The following is a 22,267-nucleotide window of genomic DNA, read 5'->3' as shown; positions in this document are numbered from 1 at the left end:
GCTGCTGAATGTAGACTTGCACATGGCCTACAACGTGCCTCCTGAGTGTGAGGATTCAGTACGGTATGAGTACATTATTTAGAGAAAAAATGGGAAGTAATGGTTGTTGATGTATTAGAAAATGACTTTAAATGACCTGTGCTGTTCCTGTCCTTGTTGCCACTGAACACTGAATGTACACTGAATGACAGACCGGAGTACTGAAAATGATTCTATTGTTTTCTGCTGTCCAATCCCCACATTCTGGAAACAGCTCCTACCTCGAGTTGAGCTGTCTGTGAGAATTATGGGTTATGGTCAAAGAACTGGTCAGCTCTAAAGAGAAAGTGGAGTGGAGACAATGAATAGATGATCATCTCAGGCACTTTATTCAATCTCCTACCCTCCTTGTAACTTATTGAACTAGTCTGGTTCTTAACATATATACATCAGGTAGTATATATGTTACTGCCCAGTGGATTTTGTGCACCTGACCATAGTCATCCTGTCTGGAAGAAATTTCAAGAGTGAAGCTTTGGAGGGAAGCATCTGTTAACTGTTCACTAACATAATTCAAGAGAATTTCTTCTGCCTTTATTTCAAATTTTAATATCTAGTCTGCTTTAGAAATGAATTTATCTGTTGGCAAGCATGAATTTCCTCTTGATTCCTTTGCAGCCTGTTTGCTTGATAACTGCCAGCTTTGGAAACATGCCCAACAAACATTCTTCATGTGAACAAAGCTTGTTAAAATGTTACGTAAGTATGACAAAATATAGGCTATGGAGTTAGCTGTTTTAAATTAGAATACTTCTTCCTCAATGACCTAGATCTTGCCTTTAGAAATCCACTTAACTGCAATTAAGATACAATTGTTTTTGCTTTATCTTATTATATATTACTTGTCATATTTGGTTGTTATCTCTTAGAGACCTGTTCTTTAATGAGAGACAGAAAGGAAGTGGATTTGGAGGGGAGGAAAAGTAGGGAGGAACTGGAAGACGTAGAGGGAGAGGAAACTATAATCAGGATATATTGTATGAGGAAGAAATCTACTTTCATTTCAATAAAAGAAAACAAATTTAAAAATATACCTAATGGAAGTGGAAAATGAAGGCCTAGAGAGAGGTAGCTGAGTGAGAATTTTGGAAAAATAAAATTAGAAGGGCTTTAGAGTCTTGCATAGAAATTGGTGATCAAGTCTGTGGCCCTGCAAGTTTTGGGTTGTTCTATCCACTTTTGCCTGAACCTAGAGTGATATATATGTATCATTGTACATATGTACCCAGGCCTCCTCTGCCTTTATTAGGTATTTAAAATAAAATACATCAAAGCCTCCAAAATAAATAGATTAAGATCGCTTAACCTACATCTCAACCTTCACCTAAAAAATCACATTCATTATTTTATCATCATTAATATTTAACATGATAAAATAATTCAGCACAATATTTGCATGAGCAGAAATTCATAAATATTTTCTTATGCTTTTTTTAAAAAATATTTTGATTGACTGATTTTCATTCTATATGCATGCATGTTGGCCTGAGTATATGTATGTGCACTGTGTGTGTAGATGTTCGGAGGCCACAAGAGGGTGACAGATCCCATGGAACCGAAGCCACCCTATGTACATACTTCGAACCAAGGCCTGGTCCTCCACAAGATCAGCCAGTGCTCCTAAACACTGAGTCAGCTCTCCAGCTCTCATTTTTTTTTTTTAAATAATCATGGTTCAGTAGGGTTTTGATAACAGTATAGATAATTCCCACAAAGCATTTTATCTTTGAAAAAATGCAGACAATTTACTCTGATCATGCTTTCCCTCTACCCCCAACTCCTCCCAGACTCTTCCCACCTTCTATCTCTCCATCTTATACAGTGGTATATTTGTTTTAGTTAATAAACTAATGTTAATGCATTATTAATTAAAGCCCATACTATACTCAGATTTTCTTGGCTTTTACATAATGTACGCTTTCCGTTTCAAAATCAAATACAGGATGTCACATAACATTTACCTGTATCAGCTTTGATACTTTCTCAGACTTGTTTTTGATCACCTCAACAGTTTTGAGAAATAATGGTCATATATTTTACAGAAGTTCTGGTACGTTTTAGAATTTTTCTTCAAAAATCAAAAAGGGTTATGTCTTGTAAGAGGAAGAATATAGGAATACAGTACAGTTTACATGCACTCATATCAAGGGGCCAACTCTTCACATAACTTGTCAACTATTGATGTTGACCTTGGCTGTCTGGCAGAGACTGTCTGCCAGGTTTCCTGACCGGAGAGTTCCTCTTTTGGCCCCTGTTTCCAAATCCTATTCTTTAAAGGAAAGTTACCATGTACTGTCCACACCTAATTGGTTGACAGTTACACTGCCTGTCTCTGAGTATAGAATATGGTGGTGGCTTTAGTGAGAGTGTCCCCCATGGACTCAGAGGTTTAAACACTTTGTCCTTAATTGATGGAACTATCTGGTAGGCTTAGTAGCTGCAGCCTTGCTGGAGGAAGCTTATCACAGGGGCGGGCTTTGAGATCTCAAAGTCACACGCCATTCCCAGTTTGCTGCCTGGACTTCCTGCTTGAGGTTCAAGAAATGAGCTCTCAACTGTTCCCGCCACCATGGCTTTTGCAGCCACAATTTCCTGCCATGAAGAATCTAGAACCATAAGACAAAGGAACATTTCTTCCTATATTTGGCCATGGTGTTGCATTACCGCAACAGCAACAAATGCCTACACAAATTATTTTTTAAGGGAGATTTATATTTCTTTTAATCTATTTATTCTGGTTTGTTTGTTTGTTTGTAAAAAGGTTTATAAAAAGGACTACAGAGTAGCAAGGGTGGGCCATAATGCAACTCAAAGGGAAGAGCTGATGAGTTCATGACAGTTACGGGGTTGCTTACGCCTTATCAGATGACTTGGTAACTGACTTCCTTCTCATCACTAAATAGTGAGACCACAGCTGCTGAGATACACTGACCAATATAGAATTAGCTGAGCAACTGAGGGAAATAGAAAACCTGTTCACTTAATGCAATTATAACAGGAGAATTTCCAAATGTAGGGAAAGATAGGGATGGATAAGTACAAGAGCAATTAAGAAGCCCAAGTAGACATGGCCAGAAAAGAACCTCTCTGAGACATACCATTTTTAAAATGTTAAGGCTAGGAAAAAAGAAACAAAACAGAGAGAGAAAAATCTCGCTACTTACTACGTCAAACATACCAGAATAACATTCTACCTCTTAACAGAAACTAAATGAAGCAGCTCATTGGGTAAAGGTGCTGACTGGTGACCTGAGGTTAATCCCTGGAACCCTCATAAATGTGGAAGGAGAGACCTGACTCTACAAAGCTGTTCTCTGCTCCCCACATGTGCATCAAGGAATGTACCCTCCCCATCATGTACACCCACACACTAATAATAAATAAGACTTAAACAAGCTTAAAAACCAGAAACACATGGAATGATATATTTCCGGTCATGAAAGCAAATAACTGTCGAAGTGGATTACATTTTATCTAGCAGATATTCCTTGAAATTGACGGAAAATATTTTCCAAGATAAGCATAAAGGAAAGCAATTCACCAGCACTAAACAAGCATCACAGAAGATACTTAAATAAATTCCACACACACAGGAGGAAGACAGTCACAACACAAGAGCACATGGAAGAATATATCTCACGAGGAACATATTAAGACATGAGAATTACAGGGCTAGAGTGACTCAGTGGCTAAGAACACTCACTCTTCTTGCAAAGAGCTGGATTTTAGCTCCCAGCACCTATGCTGGGCAACTCAACTGCCTGTACCTTAGATCCAGGGTATCTAACATCTTTTTATGGCCTCCACAGGCACCTAAGTGCAATGCGCGCACGCGCGCACACACACACACACACACACACACACACACACACACACACACACACCTTTTTATCTAATGAGAGCTAGAATAGAATCAAACATTTCCAATTCAGTAACCAACAGACCTCTAAGATGAAGGGAGGAAGAAAAACAAAACAGTATCACAACCAACCAGAAATGCAGTATCAGGAGTCAGCAAATATCTTACTAATAACCTTGAGAGATGTTAATAGTCTCAATACTCCAATTAAAACATGTAGACTAGTTTACTGGATCAAACCAGAAGATCCAGTTATTTGTTTTAAAAGGCACAGCTTAATGGTAAAGACTCACACAGAAAACCAAAGGACACAGTAGTGTGTATCAAGAGAATGATAATAGGAAAGAGGCATGATACCTCACAAAGAAAACAAAAGCCAAACGCAATCTAAAGAGATACATATGTAAGCTTAGCTTTCCTGAAGAATGGTAACTATGTTCTTAAAATAGTCTAAACTTTATGAAGGGGGTCAATGAACATTACTCCAAGGTGATTACAACTATTCAAAATGAAAGATCAAAATAGGGATCATTTTGAATAAGAAGTCTTCAAGCATAAAAACAGTATACTATAACTACTGCATAGTACCCTTTCCTTCCCCATACTCATTGATGGAAACGGTAATTTAAAACACAGACACATAATGAGACTGTTAGGTGGCGGCAGATGAAATCATAAAGGAGAAAAAATGCTCAAAATCAATGGTTCTTAACAGGGGTCAATTTTGGCAATGGCCAAAATTTTAATCATCGTGCCACTGCTGACATCTAGTGGACAGAGTCCAGAGATACTGCTGAATACATAGAGCAGTATCGATACTTATTATGATCCAAATCCCAATGGTGCTGAGTTTGAGAAAAGCTCTCAGAGCAAAATCCACTGTTGACATTCACAACTGAATAGACTTCTGGAGAAATTCCTCACACGGTGTGAGAGCCAAGGGGGATCCAGTGTATGTAGCCTTGCTTTCCTTTGGAAAGAGGTGTCTGGGAGTCTTTAGTTTCTTTTCATGTTTAATATAATTTCCTGTGACTTGAACTTAAGCAGAGCTTAAGATATTATCTAGGTAGTTCACTTGCCTAAACTGTTAAGTGCACATCAATACATTCACCACCCATTCAATTCCACAGGAATATCATTAATAAACAATTAAGAATTTAATCAAACTTTTCAGGCTTTTGGTATATTTAAAAATTAAAGTCTTATACAGCATTTAGAATTTTATGTGAATTTTTTTGAAATAAAGTTATACACAAATATCTATTGTGTTGTGGTGAAAATTTTAATTTTAATACATCTCTTTCATGGTGTGCAGGTAAAGTGAGACATTGGTAAAATACCAGAAATGTATCTGGTTTCATCACTTTCCCTGCTTCCAAATACCCTGGCCTAAAAGACACTATTGTTTAAATCCCTTGTTTAAAATCCAGACAACACCCCACCATCAAATCCCTCTTATCAACCTGCTGCTTTCCCCCAGTACACCATTATTTTATTCCTTGAGATATTTGTTGGTCCTCTTTTTTTCTAATGTATCTAGTGTATACTTTTGTTTTCCCTCAAATCACTTTATAGGAGCCGGGTGGTACACCTTTAACCCCAGCACTTGGGAGGTAGAAGCAGGAGGGCCTCAGTGAGTTCGAAGCCAGCCTGGTGTACAAAGTGAGCAAAGTGAGTTCCAGGACAGCCAGGACTATTACACAGAGAAACCCTGTCTAGAAAATAAAAACAAAACAAAACAAAAAAAACCCCACAAAAAACCAAACCAAAACAACAACAACAACAACAACAACAACAAACAAAACAAAAGCCCCACAAAAAAACAACAAAAATGCTTTACAGTTAAAAAAACAAAACAAAATCAATCAAGTGATTGTAATAGAAAATCAATGGGCCATCATTAGCAACCTTATTAGCTAATAGAAAGTAAGAAATCACTTAAGACAGTCTTTTTATTCAGTGATACTTTTCTTTTCCTGAGACTCTTATTAGTTGTGGATAATGAAAGCACATCTACCATGAATATTTTCTTAAACTTGTTCCTTTAGGGAAGTTGAGAACACCTGTAATGTACCATGCTGTCCACAAGCAGACTCTCATTACCAGGGTCACCACAAGGACGATGTCTTTGCTATAAGTGATGAACCCACGTCTATACGGCATTGTTGCCCAGGGCTGTACTTTACATTAGGACCCATTCTAAGTAGTACACCTTTTATGAATTTAGGTAACTTTCATGAATTTTGACTTTTGATGAAAAATCACCATTACATCAAAATAGACTCTCTTGCTATCTTCCAGAAATGTCATAGACTTATATTTCACATTTACATATGTGATTCACTTTGAGTTTGGGAAAGATGTAATTTGTTCCTAGATTCACTTTTCTACTTGTGTGTGTCCTATTGTTTGAACACTCCTGGTGAGAAAAGAGGCTCTTCACTCTACTGTACTGCCTGAATCAGTTTGCCACACAACACCTGGCTACATCTGGGTGGGCCCATTTCTGGGCTCTCAAATCTGTTCCTTGATCCAGTCTATTAGTCTGCAAATATCAACTTTTCTCTATCGTAAATCTTAAAGCCACCCAGTAACAACCCTTTAGCTTTGATTTCATCTAATATTGTTAGCTTTTCTGATTCTTTTGCCTTTCTATATATATGACTTAAGAACAGTTTGTCAACATCCATGAAATAACTTCCTGAAATACTGACTCAGATTATACTGGAACAGATCCAAGTTGGGAAGTGCTGACATCTTGAGAATAGTAAATCCTCCTTCATAGACTCTCTCTCCTCTTTATTTCTCAGTTTTGGTTCTTATCTTAAAACATTTTGATTGTATTCTATTAGGGAATCTACCTATTTCACTTTGGGGTAGTGTGCTCATATAAATGCTGCTGTATCTTAATTTCAAATTTCACTTGTCCATTGTTGGTTTTGAGGAAAATGATCTTCTGTGCATTGGCTTTATATTCTACCTTGCTTAATTTTATTATCTTAATTGCTCATTATTTCGTTGGATTTTTTTTTTTAAAGAAGATGATCATGGCATCTTGAACAAGGACAGTTTTCTTTCTTTCCAATGAGAATACCATTCACTTCCCTTTCTTCTCTTAATGCACTAGACAGTATTATAATATGGTGTTGAAAAGCACGGAGGAAAAAAAATCTTGTCTTGTTTTTCATCTTACCAAGAAAACTTTGTGTTTTTCACATTAAATGTAGTGTTATAAATAGGCTTTTTGGAGCTATTTTCCATCAATGTACAAATGATTCTACAAAAAAATATCTACACATATGATCATGTGATTGTTCTTTTATATTCTGTTACTGAGCTGGACCACATGCAATGGTACTGGAATGCTGAACCCAGCTCATGTACTTGAGTAGATTCCACTTGGAGTCTGTAATTTCCTTCAAGTTTTATTAGTTTGAAAAATGTTTCATTTTCTCAATAATAATTTCATAGCCTAAAGTGTGTCAACATTCCCTTCTCCCAACATTTAAAGTATTTCCTTTACTCTCTTACTGTTTGTGCCATTTCTGAGATGAATTTAGAAGTAATTCTCATCTTTGCTCATCCACAGATAAACGATAAGAGCATCATTATCTTCTTCCCATTTCTTTTTCTTTAGCTGTGACTTTTCTGTTGATTAAAGATATCTGTCTTAATGCAATTTTTGTTACTCGTCTTGCTTGGTGGTCTATTTTCTGGATCTGTGGTCTGTTTGTGGTCTCTGTTTTCTGGATCTGTGGTCTGTTTGTGGCCTCTGTTTTCTGGATCTGTGGTCTGTTGGTGGTCTCTGTTTTCTGGATCTGTGGTTTGGTATCTAGCCAACAGGAGACACTTTCATCATTAGAAATTCAATTATTTCCCCTGTTCTTTTATGTCTTCAATCTGATAAGACTACAATATGTATTTGCACTTCATCTACCATTTCCAGTCCTTGGCTTCCTTCCTTCCTTCCTTCCTTCCTCCAGTCCTTTATTTATTTTGGGCCTTGGTTTTCTGTTTTGCAGTTCTATGAGTTTGCTACCCCCCATCCTCAATCTCAGAGGTTCTTTCCTCTGCTGTGTCCAGTCTACTAGAAAGTCACAAAAATTTACTCCTTTTCCTTACAGTAGTTTTGCTTCATCCACTCACGCATTTATTCAGGAATACTTCTTTTTTGTCCATATGACATATTTTGATCCTGTCTTCTGCTTCCTCCAATTCCTTCCAGATCCTCCCCACTTTGCTACCACCGAACACTTTGTGTTCTTTCTGTTTTTCTCTCCAGAAATAGAAACAAAATAAAAAATGAAAATCAAAACAAGTAAAAAATTAGTAAGACCAAAAAATATCAAAATGAAACAAAACATCCACCAACACAGACACACACACACAACACGGAGTCTGCTGTGTGTTGGCCAGCTACTCCGAAGCCTGCTGCCTGCGGCCCGCTGCAGACTGTGGCTGACACCCCACTGTTGTCTTTCCCAGCAGGTATTGATTGCAAATAGCTTCTTGGTTGGAGGTGGGACCCTGCCACTTCTCCTTCCCGGTGCTGGGACTTTTCTAGATTGAACCTGTGCAGGTCTTGCAGGTGCTGTCACAGTCGGCGTGAGTTCATTCGTGCATCAGTCCTGTCGTGTCTGCAAGACTGTTTCCTTGGAGGCATCCACCACCTCTGCCTTTTATAATCTTTCTGCCTGAGTATAATATTTTGAACTACTTCTAAAATCTTCTTAAAATGTTATCTTAGGCTGTCCGAGATCTCTCCGCTTCCACCGTCCATCTGCTCCTGTCTGCTGTCCAGATTATTAATTCAAACCTTTGGCATATTACCCTATTTGCAATTGCAGGTTAACATTTCCACTGTCCTTTCCATCACTCAGTGTGGTTGTGGTGAGTTCCATCTCTTCAAACCGTGTTTACTGTCTTTAGTATGCCTTATAAATTTTTGGTATTTCAAAGTGATGTACCGTATAAAAAGTACTGTTATGAATTGTTATGAACTATGCCGTTAGTAGTGTGGTGGTAAGAAATGTTTTGTCCTCTTACACTTGGATCTCAGTCTGTCAATGAACCTGTTTCTTGACTATGAACTTCACCAGCACTTCTTGGTATTTTCACGCCCTCTTGGGTGGGGCAGGGTAGACAGAATTGGCTAATGTTGGATCCTCAATTTCCCCTCTTCAGTTAGGTGTGGACAAAACTCCAGCAGTTGGGCTCTGATTAAACAAGGTCTCTCTAAAAGCCGGTCTCGGTAAGAACAGAATGGCCTGACTTACTTTAAAATGGTTATTCTTTCATTTCCCTTGCCGCAAGAATGAGGGGGTCTTTCTCTAATGTTCATCAGAACTAGGTTACAGTCAGAGGCAAAGCTCACAAAAGTGTGGTACCCCTTAAACCTGTCTGGACACCTCTAGTGCTTCCTCCTCACATCTGTCCACACTGAGCCTCTGCTGAGCTGCCAGGACTTCTCACCGTGGTGGTTCTTGTTTCCTACCGAACTTGTATGTGGAGTTTGCTCCTATGTGTAGTCTCCTGTCTCCCTCCAGTCTGAGGGAGTTGGTGGTTCACCTTATGATGTCAGCTGTCTAGGGCAAATGTCTTGTGAAGAGTAAACGAGGCACTGTGATATCCTCAGCAGAGCATCGATCACAAGCCAGTGTTTAGTAAATGTTAACCATAGTTAATATTCTAATAATGAAACATTAACAGATGTAGGAAAGAACGTTTACTGTGGTTACTATTAATAATAATAAACTTGAGAAGACAAAGTCCGAAAGGAGGATAAACATGAATTCTGGATGTTTTGTTTCGTTTTTGAAAAAGGACAGTATGTTTTCAGTTTAAGTAAGTCAGAGTGGACGTGTTCAATCATTCACACAAAAGTAGCTTCATTTCATTAAGTAAAAATATTTATGAGAATTCTATCAATTATGTTATTTACTAATAATACACCAACAGAGACAAGCCGTAAGTAGTAGTGTCATGCAGTAAGCAATTACATATAAATGTGGGGTGAGTTTTACATGTATCTTCTCATTTATTTATTCCTAAGTCATACAGATTTCATAACCATTTGATAGGGGATACAGTAACAAAATGACTACTAGTCTAGTTGCTTTAAGAAATAAATAAACAAGACCAAAATGACAATGGTATGGTAGACAATCATACATTTTACCTTAGGTACAATATGTCTGTGTAAGTTTCCTCTTTCAAAAGAATAATTTCATATTGAGACGGTTAGTTTTAATTATCAATGACATAATCTAGAATCACATAGGAAGAGTCTCGATGTAGGACTATCTATACCACATTGGTCCTTGGGCATGTCTTTGGGTTTATATTGACTATATTAAAAAACTGGGGTGGAAAGATGCATTCACTGTGGGTAGCACCATTCCATAGGCAGGGGATGCTGAACTACATAACAGTGGAGAAACTGAGCTGATGTAGTCGTTGCTCTCTGTCCTTGATCATGGATATGATATGACCAACTTCTTCAAGCTCCTACCTCTGATTTCAAGCAAAATTATGACTTTGCTATTATGGAAGGATGTAACCTGGAGTTGTGAGCTGAAAATTAACCTTTTTACCTAAAGCTTCTGTTAGGGCATTTTATCACAGCAACCAGAAAAGAGACTAATTTTCTAATTTACAATCAATTTAATATGCCAGAGTAACAGTAGTGCAATTTAATTTTTTTAGATGATGTATAATTTGAATTATATTGAGTTTTTTTCTGAGTCAACTAGCTTACTATTTACTTTCAATAACATTATCTACAATGTTAGCTCATAGCTACTGTGATGTTCCAACTTAACAGAATGCTCACACTTAGAGTCATTCTAAATTTAATATTGTTATAATTAGCCATAAAATTACAAGTAAATGATTTTAAAATTAATCATTTCTTCTTTGTTCAATTCTAAATTCCATTTACAGTGTTCAATGTTCTGCATTTTAACTCCATTTTATTTAGTGAAATTAAACATTCTTTTAACTTAAAAAAAAAAAAACCTAAAGAAAGAGTTGCTTTGGTGATACACAATAATAAACTTTCTATACATGTGTCAGGAAAGGTGAAGTGCAAAAAAGGTAATAGAGGTTTAATTTTGATATAATTTAGAGTTTTTATAGGAGGGAGAAAAGTAGAAAGCAAATGATGTTGTATTGCCTCAATCCACTAGCCTACCAAGAATTCTTGTATTTTGTGAAAATAAATGGTAATCATACACTGACCTTGGACTCATCTAATCCAAGCTTCTTTAGAGACATTCTGACATAATCCAGAAAGGAAGAACATTTGGAATAAATTTTACCAACGTGCCGATCACTGCAAAACAAAAGTGAATCTCTTTTTAGTTTTTTCCAACTGAAAGTATAGATGGTTTTGAATTTCAACATGGAATATTTTAAAATATCTTTCATATATATGGCATAAAATCCAGATGTGATAAAAATGAAGTAATACTTTTGTGACATTTGTTAAGTGACATTATGTTCAAGATCTGCTTTAGAGAATTCTTGGAAAACACAGCAGTGGAAGACAATATTCTGAACACAATACTATGTAAGAGACACTTCAAATTTATACTATTAAAAATCTCAAGTTTAACAAGGAATAGGTTCTCGAAATTTCCACTGTGCTCAAAACACATTCTACTTTTATTGGCATGACATTACACTGCACATTTTATTGCAACATGTTCTAACAGGGGCAATACTTCAGCTGCTATCCAAAGAGAACTCACAAGCACTAACAGCCAACTGGGGCCTGACTACCATTTATGCCTTGCAGATCTACATTGTATTTTAAACAAAGTATCACGAAATAGTTTTCAATTTAAATAATTCTACACTAGACTGTCACATCTCTCGATCTGGGCCGCAACTAAGCATAAAATAGAAATCAGAGGCATAAAAAAATAATCAGTACCTACATGTTATCAAAGTGATAAATGAAGCCTCATTTACCCTTGACAGAACATTAGACCCATGATTAGATTATTATATTCTATCCTTCTACCTTTGCAATGGATCTTAGATCCCTTAAGCTACACTTCAAGACAGCAGCCTCAGTTCTATTTACTATGTCATATAATTGTGATTCCAACCGTTTTCTCAAGTCTTTTTCTTATTACTGTTTGAGAATTTTATAGCTGCCTCCATGCGTATGATACTTGGGTCAAATCCACCCCCATTTCTTCCTAATTCCTCCCCTTACCCCTTTAACTACCCTCCCCATTGCCTTTTCCTCCCTGCTCCATGTGCTGTTTTTAGTAAACCCATAAAGTCCACTTAAGTGCTGTGTGTATGTGCATGGGTACAGGACCATCTACTGAAACACGGGTAGCCTCTCAGGGGTCTTATAAAAACTGGCTCTGCCTCCCCAGTTTCCATCAATTGCTAATAACTCTTGAGCTAGGAGTGAGATTCCATGACCCCCACCTTGCTCATTCATGTAAAGTAATTTGGCTAGCTTGATGTATTAGGCATGCAAGTCACAGATTTATGTGTTCAATGACCCTCTGGTGTCCGGCAAATCTGGCTTTACTACAGAAGTCCACTACCCATGGCTTTTTACAGTGTTTTCCCTTTCTCTTCTGAAATGATTCCTGAGCCTTTGGGAGGAGAGGTATGATGCAGATGTCTCATTTAGAGCTAAGCACCCTAGTGTGTGAGCCTCTTAGTCTCTTATTCTCTGCAGGCTGGTCAGTTGTGGACCTCCATATTAATTACCACTGCCAAAAGCATCTTCTCTGATGCAGGCTGAGAGATGTCCTACTCTATGAGTATAAAGATAAGAATATAGGGGGCACCATATTGCTACTAGTTAGCAGAATAATATTAGGTTGTTGGGGAATATTATTCTAAGGTGTGTTACTTTTGTTCATGTTGCCTTTGTTTAACTCTGTGAAGCTGTGTTACTGTGCCTGTCTAAAACACCTGATGGTCTAATAAAGAGCTGAACAGCCAATGGTGAGGCAGGAGAAAGGATAGGTGGGGCTGGCAGGCAGACAGAATATATAGAAGGAGAAATCTGGGAGAAGAGGAAGAAGTAGCCTGTGAAGGAGGGGGACATCAGGGCCCCCCAGCTACACAACAAGCCATGGAGTAAGAAACAAAGAAAAGTATACAGGAACAGATAGACAGGATAATTTAAAGTTAAGGAAAGCTGGCTAGAAACAAGCCAAGCTAAGGTCGGGAATGTATAAGTGATAATAAGCCTCCCTGTGTGATTTGTTTAAGAGCTGGGTGGCGGGCCCCCAAAAAAAGCAAAAACAAACAACACTAGGGTGCTCCCTAGGGCCCATGACCTAGCCAGCTATGGAATTTTGGCCCAGTTAACAATCCTAGGCATGAATTCTATCTTGTGATGTTGACTTTAAATCCAGCCAGGTTTTTAGTTAGTCCCATAACATCTGTGCCACTATTATATCAGTGGACATTTTTTTTTAACCAGGACAGCTGTTATCATAGCTTCCAGTGTTCACAGATGAATAAGACTTCTGATGACTTTTCTTTGCCATTAGCATTGCATAGAACCTTCCAGAACCATGAAAATTAGCAAGGATAGACCCTCCAGGTATCAGCTTGATAGTTTTCATATCCTATGGTTCAAGTATATGGTGTCTTCAAAAAAAAAAAAAAAAAAAGGATTTTACTATCAAAGTCTGGAAGGTAACCAAAATCAGTGGCAATAGCATGTAAGTTCTTTTTGTTTGTCAGGGGTGTGTCTATGGTGCCTCATTGCCTAATAACTTAGAGAGGCAACCCACATCTGACACTGGTCTTTTAATTTAATGGACTATGGTATCTGGGAGGGACTGTCCTGGTAGAGGGTAACACCACCATTAACCTCCTTGTAAGTATGTATAAGTATGTACTTTCGGAAGCTTCTCCAGTAGGTTTTTTTTTTTTTTTTTTTTTTTTTTTTGGTTTTTCGAGACAGGGTTTCTCTGTGTAGCTTTGCGCCTTTCCTGGAACTCACTTGGTAGCCCAGGCTGGCCTCGAACTCACAGAGATCCACTTGCCTCTGCCTCCCGAGTGCTGGGATTAAAGGCGTGCGCCACCACCGCCCGGCCAGTAGGTTTCTATAAGTCATTTTCAAAGGTCTTTAGTGTCAGTAATCCCTCCCCATATTCCTTTCTCTCCCACGCTCTCTCCTCTCCCACCCCATTTGACCCTTCCTGTCCCATTATTCCTCTTTCCCCCATCATACTGCCAATATTCTACCCCCTGCCTTGAAATCTTTCTTCATTTCTGTTAATATATACTTTTAGAAGTACATGTTTAGAACCATTTTGTCACTTCTCTGCCCTCAAAGTTGTGAATAACTATTCTATTAAAAAGAATAGAGAATCCTTACTTATACAGCCAGGACCCACATTTATGACAGCATTTTCCCACTTTCCCATACACCATTCATTATATTCTAGACTTTAGTTTTCTCTCCTTAAGTGTTTGCTTCCTGGTTTAGATTGTCCACCACGCGTTTGACTTGTTTTATCTACTCACATAATCATTTCTAAACAGGTGAGGAGTTCCTCACTCTTCTCACTTGTACTAGTCAATCATGTGGCAAAGCTCAGGTGTACATATTCTTTTTGGTAAAGTAGTTAACCATCTGCTTATTCTGAATTTCTACAGCCCTTTTTATCTTTGCATCCAATTTGTTATTTTTCCACTGTCTTGAATGAAAAGGCATTAGTAATCATAGGTGCACTTTGAGGAAGCAGTCATTCTTATGCATAACAGACATTGATATGATAGACAGGTACTTAGATATTACAGAACAACAAACCAATGAGCTAGTCAGAAAAGATTCCACTTAATGTCATTTCATGACTTTCACCTTAAGAACACTTGCAGGGTAGTCTCCCCACCCTCAAAGGGAAAAGCCATTAAGGTTTTCCCTTGATGCAAGGATTCTGGTGATTCTCTCCTACTCACTGTTACCTTAGTGGAGTCCCTCAACAGAGAAAGTAAACACTATAGTCTAAAAAAATAAGAGAAACATTTTCAATTTTGATCTGATCATGCCTTACTTTCCCTTTTTAGAGTATACTTTTATTGTTCCAAAATCTCATCGCATAGTTATTGTTAATACTACTTTTAGTGTATTATATAATAGTTTGCTGCATAAGACATTTGAAATCTTTTATTTATCTGTAGCAATAACAGGAGGAAACTATAAGCCAAATAGAACAAGAAAGGTGACTGGCCAGGTCATTCTTGCTTTTTAAATTCTTTAAGAGTGTCTCATGAATCTTGAACCTTGAGAGTAAGATGCGAACCCTTCTTTGAGTGAAGAAGCCTGTTCTGAGGTTCTCACTGAGCTCTCCAACATTGTATTATGACACTGTCTCCTCAGCAACACTGGCATTTTAACAGCTTTCTTGCGCACACTTTCTTTTAACTGTAAACACTAGTCTTGGAACAACATTCATTCCATTTTCCAGCCTTGTCTTTGGAAGCCCGAACTCCCTTCAGATCCTCCTCAAACATTGCTTCCTTTAGGATCCCTTCTCTAGCACTCCAGGTGAAATTGGATTCCTGACACAAAACATTTCTTTCATATATTCTTAATTTTCTGACTATCATGTCTTTCCTTTTTTAAGCTAGTGGGCTTTTCCAAAGGGGAAGAGTATTAGAATTTTATCCCTCCTTCCCTCCCTCCCTCCTTCCTTTTCTCCCTCCCCACTCCTTCCCTCTCTCCCATCCTTTCCCCCTTCCTTTCTTTTCTGCTTTTTTGAGCTCGTTATAAAAGTTATACACTACCATATCACAGATAAACATTCACTTTATGTGCATATTCACAACTATTGACAAAGACATGACATTTAAATTTATGTCTGCAATCACTACTCTAAGTGCTAAAGAAAAGGTTCTGCTTTGTTCATGACCATATTGCTAGTACCAAGCACAGAAGGAATATATGGCAGGATCCCAATAGTGGATTCAATCATTAATCAAAAATGTTGTACCAGAACAAATCTTGTTACACAATAATAGGGAAATACATCACTAAGCAGATCTACTTTTTGTACTCAGATAAAGACAAAGGCAAGCCTAACTATACAAACAAATATAAATTAGTACATGGTGAGAACTAATAAATAAATACAGAATGAAAAGTGCCAAGTAAAGAACACACTCTTTCTTAATGCATTTAACCTTCAAACAACTCCATGTGGCTAGGTCTAATTATTGACCCCAAGAAGAAAAACAGTACGGAGAGATTTAGTAGGCTGCCTGATATTTGGCTTTACCACTTCAGACAGGAACTTCTGCACAATACTCCCTCCAGCAGAGCAGGGATGAACTCGTGTTTTATATTACTAAGCTGCAAATGGTCACCTCTGAGTTGTAGATATACTGAATGTAGGTGTATTCTATAATACCTTTCCACAGTGATGGCCTTATCGAATAGCTATTCCTCTCTTGTCACATATAAGGAAAAGGAGCTATGAGAACTTCTGATGCAGAATATGGCCCATTCATTTATAGTTGCAAGAAAAGGATTTTTATCCGCCAGCATTTGGAAACATCTACAGTTTTAATATAAATACTAAACTGTGGGTTAACCTGAGAAAATGAGGTAGGCCCAAGACCTTCAAGACTTAAATTACAGGAAATAAAGGATGGAAGAAGGACATACACACATAGAATATAGGTGTATACTGATTTTCAGTAACGTCAGTCATTTTGTGAGAGCTTGTTGTAATTAATCTGCACTCTTCACTTTTATAGTCATCATTTATAACACTGTCATCTTCCTGGGTAACTCTCATGACATGATTTAATCCCAGGACCCATGTGGTGGAAGAAAAGAACTGGTTCCCACAGCTGTCTTCTGACCTTCCCACAGGTACCACGGCACACTCATGGTGTCCCTCAAACACCGAATCAAACAAACAAAAACGTAAGTGTTGTAAGTTTTGAAAAACATTCATGCTGTAATAACCAAGTGTTCAAGGGACTGTGTAGACGGCTCAGTTGGCAAAGTACCTGGTGTTCAAGAATAAGGATCTGGGTTCGGATCCCTAGACCTGAGGTAACAACTTAAGCATAGCGGCTTGTGCTTTTAACCCCAGCCCTGGAAAGCTGAAGAGCTGGAGTCAGGCAGTCCCTGAAGATCAATGGCCAGCCAGCCTAGGCAAGTCGTGAACTTGAGGTTTAGTAAAAGGTTAGGAGTTAGCCCACCCTAACATCCACCCCATGCATGATCTGCTGGAGGACATGAAGGGTTGGTTGGTCCTGCTAAAGCTGCAAGATCTCCAGAACACAGAGCAACAACAGTATGTCCAAGAGGAGTCCCAGTGAGGGCCCAGCATCGATAGTGTAGCAGAAACCAGAGGTGTCGAACCAGACCAATGGCTCTTTGCAATGAACTTGCAAGTAAAGATACATGGACAACAGGGTTTCCTCACTGAGTAACACTACAGCTTCTATGACAAGATTTATCCTTTTTTCCTTTTTTTTCTCTTAAATTGTATTTTTTTTGGTAGGGGAGGATTGCAAGGGCACAGTGTGGATATGAAGTGGACATGAATGAGATCAAGATGTATGATGTGAAAGACACAAAGAATAAATAAAAAGAAAGTTATATAAAATGACTGTTGAGGCAGGTTATCAGGTCCCACCAGTTGTACTGAAGAAAACCAAGAGAAAGGATGGCAGGGATTATGAGATGATCAACAATGGCAGTACAACAGGGAATACCACTGAGAAACTGGGGAGAGGAAGCCAAACAGGTAGAGAGGAGCGAGTGAGGGTGCCTGGTAGATATTCTGCAAAGGATGCCCCTGAGGGAAGGACTGCAGGGAGGGTGAGTGATCCAGGAGAGCGCCTGTGGGGAGAATTCCAGCCAGGCGATTTCAGATGCCAAGTCGTAAGTGTTCTGGCAAAAAATTTTCAAGGAACATTGAAGTGTTTCACTAGAATAGGAAAAAGTAGGCTTCAACACAGAACAGTCAACTATGGACAACACAGATGGCAGGCGAAGAAAGATAAGGCTGCAGAAGCAACTGTGGTATTTAGTAACATGGGGACATTAGGGTTCCTGAAAAGGGTGGTTTGCTCAAGTGGGGTAAGTAAAACACAGAAGAATATAAAAAATAATTGCAGTACTGAACATTTTATTTTTTGGGGGGTTTAGGAAAGGAAACATATAAGACCATAATCGAGTTGGGAGATAATCAACAAGGGAAAAGAGTGGTGTGAAGAGGACATTTCATTTCATTCCTTCATGTGACCATTAAGGAATTCATAAAATGGCTGAAACACCATTTTACTGTGAACAACGGAGGAAAGAAGAAGTGAAGAGAAAAGCAAACTCGTGTGGAGTGTAAAGGGCACTAAGGATTTCATCTGCTCCAGGCTCTGGCAGGAAGGAAGTGGCAGTCATGGGCAAGAGCATAGACCAGCTAGAGAAAAGATCCAGAGATCATAGGAGGCACAAAAACAGTTACACGGGAAAGCAAGAATCTGCTGCAGTCAGGGTGTGTGGGCAGCTGCTCGGAGAGCCGAGAATGATCTTAGTGGAAAGGATATTTCTAAGAGATTAGACGTGGTCTTGAATGTGACAATATCTTTTAGTGTAGGTATATAAAGGTGAAAAATTATCAAACATTTTCAACAAGTTAGAAAAATGCAATGATTGTCTGAAAGAAAAATTATAGAAAATTAAGGGCAGATTAAAAGATGGCCCTCTGTGAGAATAAAGCATGGTCAGCATGCTAAGGAGAAATTGTACTCCATCTTTTAATAAGAGAATACACTAGGTCTAATTAAAATTCTACTCAACGCAATCTATCACCACCCACATGCTTTTCCAAAACTATAATGTAAGAGCACGGTGGCACACAGCCCTCTCCAGCTGTATAGATTTTCGGGACACAATGAAGCAGATGTACACTAAATAAATAAAAACAATCATGAGAAGACATATACAGAAGCTCAGTTTCTCCAACATCATAAATGAGCCGTGATCTTGTACCTTTCACATGCTAATACACACTGACGACTTCCAACATGGAGTCCTACTTTGTAAAATCTTTAAATTTCCTTTCAGATTAATATAAATCATGCTTTTAATTTTAACTTGACCACACATTACAGATGAAAACATCTGCTGTGATTTTGTGAGAATGTTTAAGGGATCTGAGTTTTCAGTTTACTATTTGGTCAGATTTAAAAAAAAAAAAAAAAAAGATTAAACTTGGCCACAGAAAAAAAGTATCTGTTTCTTGTATAGTTGGATATGTGGTTCTCATCACAGAATAGAATCAAATGGATAAGGCAGTAACGATGCAATTCAGTTGTAAAATGTTTGCCCAGCCTGCTTGGGTTCACCCCCAAATACAGCAAAAAATAAGGCAAACCACAAACAAACTATGTGCACTGGGCTTCCCTTCTTTGCAAGTGTTTCAAGAGATTCTTACCCTGTGAAATTCCTTCTTTGGTGCTCAATTCCCTTCGGAAATTTCCATATAAGGACTATTTATGAAATAAAACAGTTCTTCAAATTACTGACTTTTAAGTGTATTGAATACCAAATCAAAACTGTAACAGAATATGATGTTATGGTTAAGTCCACGAAAAACTGTGACTTCTAATTAGACGGTATAAGCAATCAGAGAGACTTATGGAATAATGTTGCAGGTATTGTAGGGCAGGCTTCTCACCTGAGGACAACTTAACTGAGCCAACAAAGAAAACTAAACAAAATATCAAAGAATTAAGGGACAGCATTTTTCTGTCTTTTGCACTCTAAAACCTTATATATAGACCTCAATCAAGTCATCATTTTGAGAGATTACATTTTAGCTTAATACATACATTTTTTAAGAGTTCTTCAGCATTTTTATAGGAGTGTCTTAAATTACCTTTGTTAGGTTCATTATTTGACATACCACTTTTTGTTCTCTCTTTTGGTCTTTTGGACAGAATCTCCCTATATGGTCTAGGATGGCCTTAAACTTTTGGTCCTCCTGCCTCAACCTCCTGATTAGCTGGGTGGTGTGTTCAACCATACACAGGTATAGATATGGCTGATTTTTACTTAAAATTCTGGATGTAGCAAATATGCTTTTTAATGATGTCTGGATAAAAAAAATCATATTTCTGAAAATCTGACTACCATCCTAAGATCTTATGTTTAATAATTTATAGATTTTAGATTTTTTTCTGCTCCATTTATTTAATTATTTAAAAAGAGAAGGAAGAAAAATATCAGATACCATGCTATTTTGGCTATAATAAAATTTGCTTGGAAGTTTCTGAGGACCTTCTGGCCATTACAATAATTTACCCTACATTATTTTTTTGAGATTATAATTTAATTATATCATTTCTCCTTTCCCTTCCCTTTCTACAAACCCTCCCATATATACTCCTTCCCTCTCTCCTTCAAAGTCATGGCTTTTTCTTTTCATTGTTACTGTGTGCATGTGTGTATATGTATATACATATACGTATATACATATATATTCCTAAATGTAACTTCTTCAGTCTGGGTAATGTTACTTGTACGTATGTTCTCAAGGCTGACCATTTGGCACTGGATGACCAATCGGTGTGCTCTTCCCTGGGGAATAACCCTTTCCTGCTCCCCGCTTTCCTCGGTTGCCCATAGTTCTTTGTTTACAATTGCTTCTCTTGCAACAGATGGAGACCACTGCAGAAAATCACAGCCATTTTAATCATTTAGCATTTCTTTTAGCAGGATACATATTTGCTATTTTTATATGAAAATATCTTTATTTCATCCAGGCTTTTAAATATCTTATGCTGTAGCCATATTTCTTCCAGCCCTTTGAACATGATTTGACTTCTGATTTTTTCCTACTGAATAGCAGTTCTTTACATTTCCGTTACATTTATTTATACACATATGCATGTGTGTATGGATTGAGTGACCCTGTGGTCCAAGGGATGAAGCCCAGGTCCTCAGGCTTCAGCAGCCACACCTTCCCGCCCTCAGCAGTCCAGCCTGACCACGGTCCCTCTGAAGGCCTCTTCTTTCCTTTTCTCAGTCCCGTGTTCATTCCCACAGTTCTTCTCATTATGTGTCTTTAAGTTGTTCCTTTAAAGTGTGTCTTGAGATTTGTGCACTTTCTGAATCTAGTAACTCCTGTCTTCTTGTATTCAAGACCAACAACCCTGCCCAATATTTCTATCACGTTGTTCTCTGTCTTTTCTTATCAATAGCAACGAAGCCTCTTCACTACTTTCCACACACCTCTAGTCTTTCCCTGTCACTCCTCATCTTTTTGTTTCCTGGTGTTTCCTTTCAGACGCCACCTTCGTACCCAGCAGACTGCTGCTGCCTGGGGTGCTGCGCCTTCTTCTCCCTCCTTGCCTCCTACCCCTGTCTGTCTGTCTGTCTGTCTGTCTTTTTGTCCTAGAGATCAAAACCATGGCCCAGCTCATGCTAGGCAAGGGCTGCTCTGCTGACCTATATACTTCTAGCTTCTTTAATTCTAAGATACTTAAAACCATCCATTTTTTTTCTTAATTTTGGTCACTTACTGTTACTTTATAATGTAATTCTAAAATTTTTATGTGTGCCATATATGTTCTGTTTTCCACAGCTTTTATTTTTACAGTAAGGTGTAAGATCACACAAAGTTCGAAGGAAGAACAGGGGTTAGTATAGCCTTCATGTAGCTTCCCACCAAGTCTCCAGACGGTAGAGTGGAAACTGATTCTATCAGGAAGATGGCACTTCCCTTAAAGATCACTTGTTTTGCTGTCTTACAAGCACACCCTCTCCTTCTCTTCCTACTTTCCCTTCCTCCAGAAACCAGTAGTATCTTGAAGCGTCTATAACGCTGTCATCACAAGAACATACTGGCGTGTCTCCACCCTGTTGTTCACCGCATTCTGTCCTGTTGCGGTGCTGAGAATGAACCCACGGCCTTGTGTCTACTAGAAAAATGCTCTTCCACTGAGCCGTACTTCCATCCCCAAGGACATGTAAGAAGAGAATCCTTTTATAATTTATAATTACATTCATCCAATCTAAGTCTCCGGAGATTCAGCCAGGTTGTTGTGTCTATCAATATTCCATTCTGTCTTATTGCCAAGTAGTAGTCTCTGATAGGAATGCTCACAGATTGCTTTAATTACGTAACTACTGATGGACTGCTGTCTGTTTTCTTCAGTTTGTGTATCTAGGAATAAAGTGCTGCAAACATCTTTGGACACTTTAGATGCCTGCTCGAGTTCTTCCTTGCTACTGCCACAGTCCCAAGTGATCTGCACTGACGTTGGAGTATCTAGTAACTGTTGAGAAATAGTGTAAATTCTGATTATTATACTGCCTTTGGTGGGAGAATAGGGGTGCAACTGATCAGTGCTGGA

General features: G+C 38.2%; 1 protein-coding gene across 2 annotated transcripts in view; it reads right to left on the bottom strand.

Moving 5' to 3' along the window:
- Nucleotides 1-22,267, bottom strand: part of Mettl25 (methyltransferase like 25) — a 76,642-nt gene that overhangs the window by 4,433 nt on the left and 49,942 nt on the right. For both annotated transcript variants that reach the window (XM_028883515.2, XM_028883514.2), the window contains exon 9: nt 11,138-11,231. In XM_028883515.2, the coding sequence (XP_028739348.1) occupies nt 11,138-11,231 (94 nt within the window). The remainder of the gene's footprint in view (nt 1-11,137; nt 11,232-22,267) is intronic.

This window comes from Peromyscus leucopus, chromosome 18, assembly GCF_004664715.2.
Source record: "Peromyscus leucopus breed LL Stock chromosome 18, UCI_PerLeu_2.1, whole genome shotgun sequence".
In the NCBI taxonomy this organism is placed as follows: domain Eukaryota; kingdom Metazoa; phylum Chordata; class Mammalia; order Rodentia; family Cricetidae; genus Peromyscus; species Peromyscus leucopus.
Note: the sequence above shows the minus strand (reverse complement) of the source record. Positions and strands in the feature narration are given on the sequence as shown.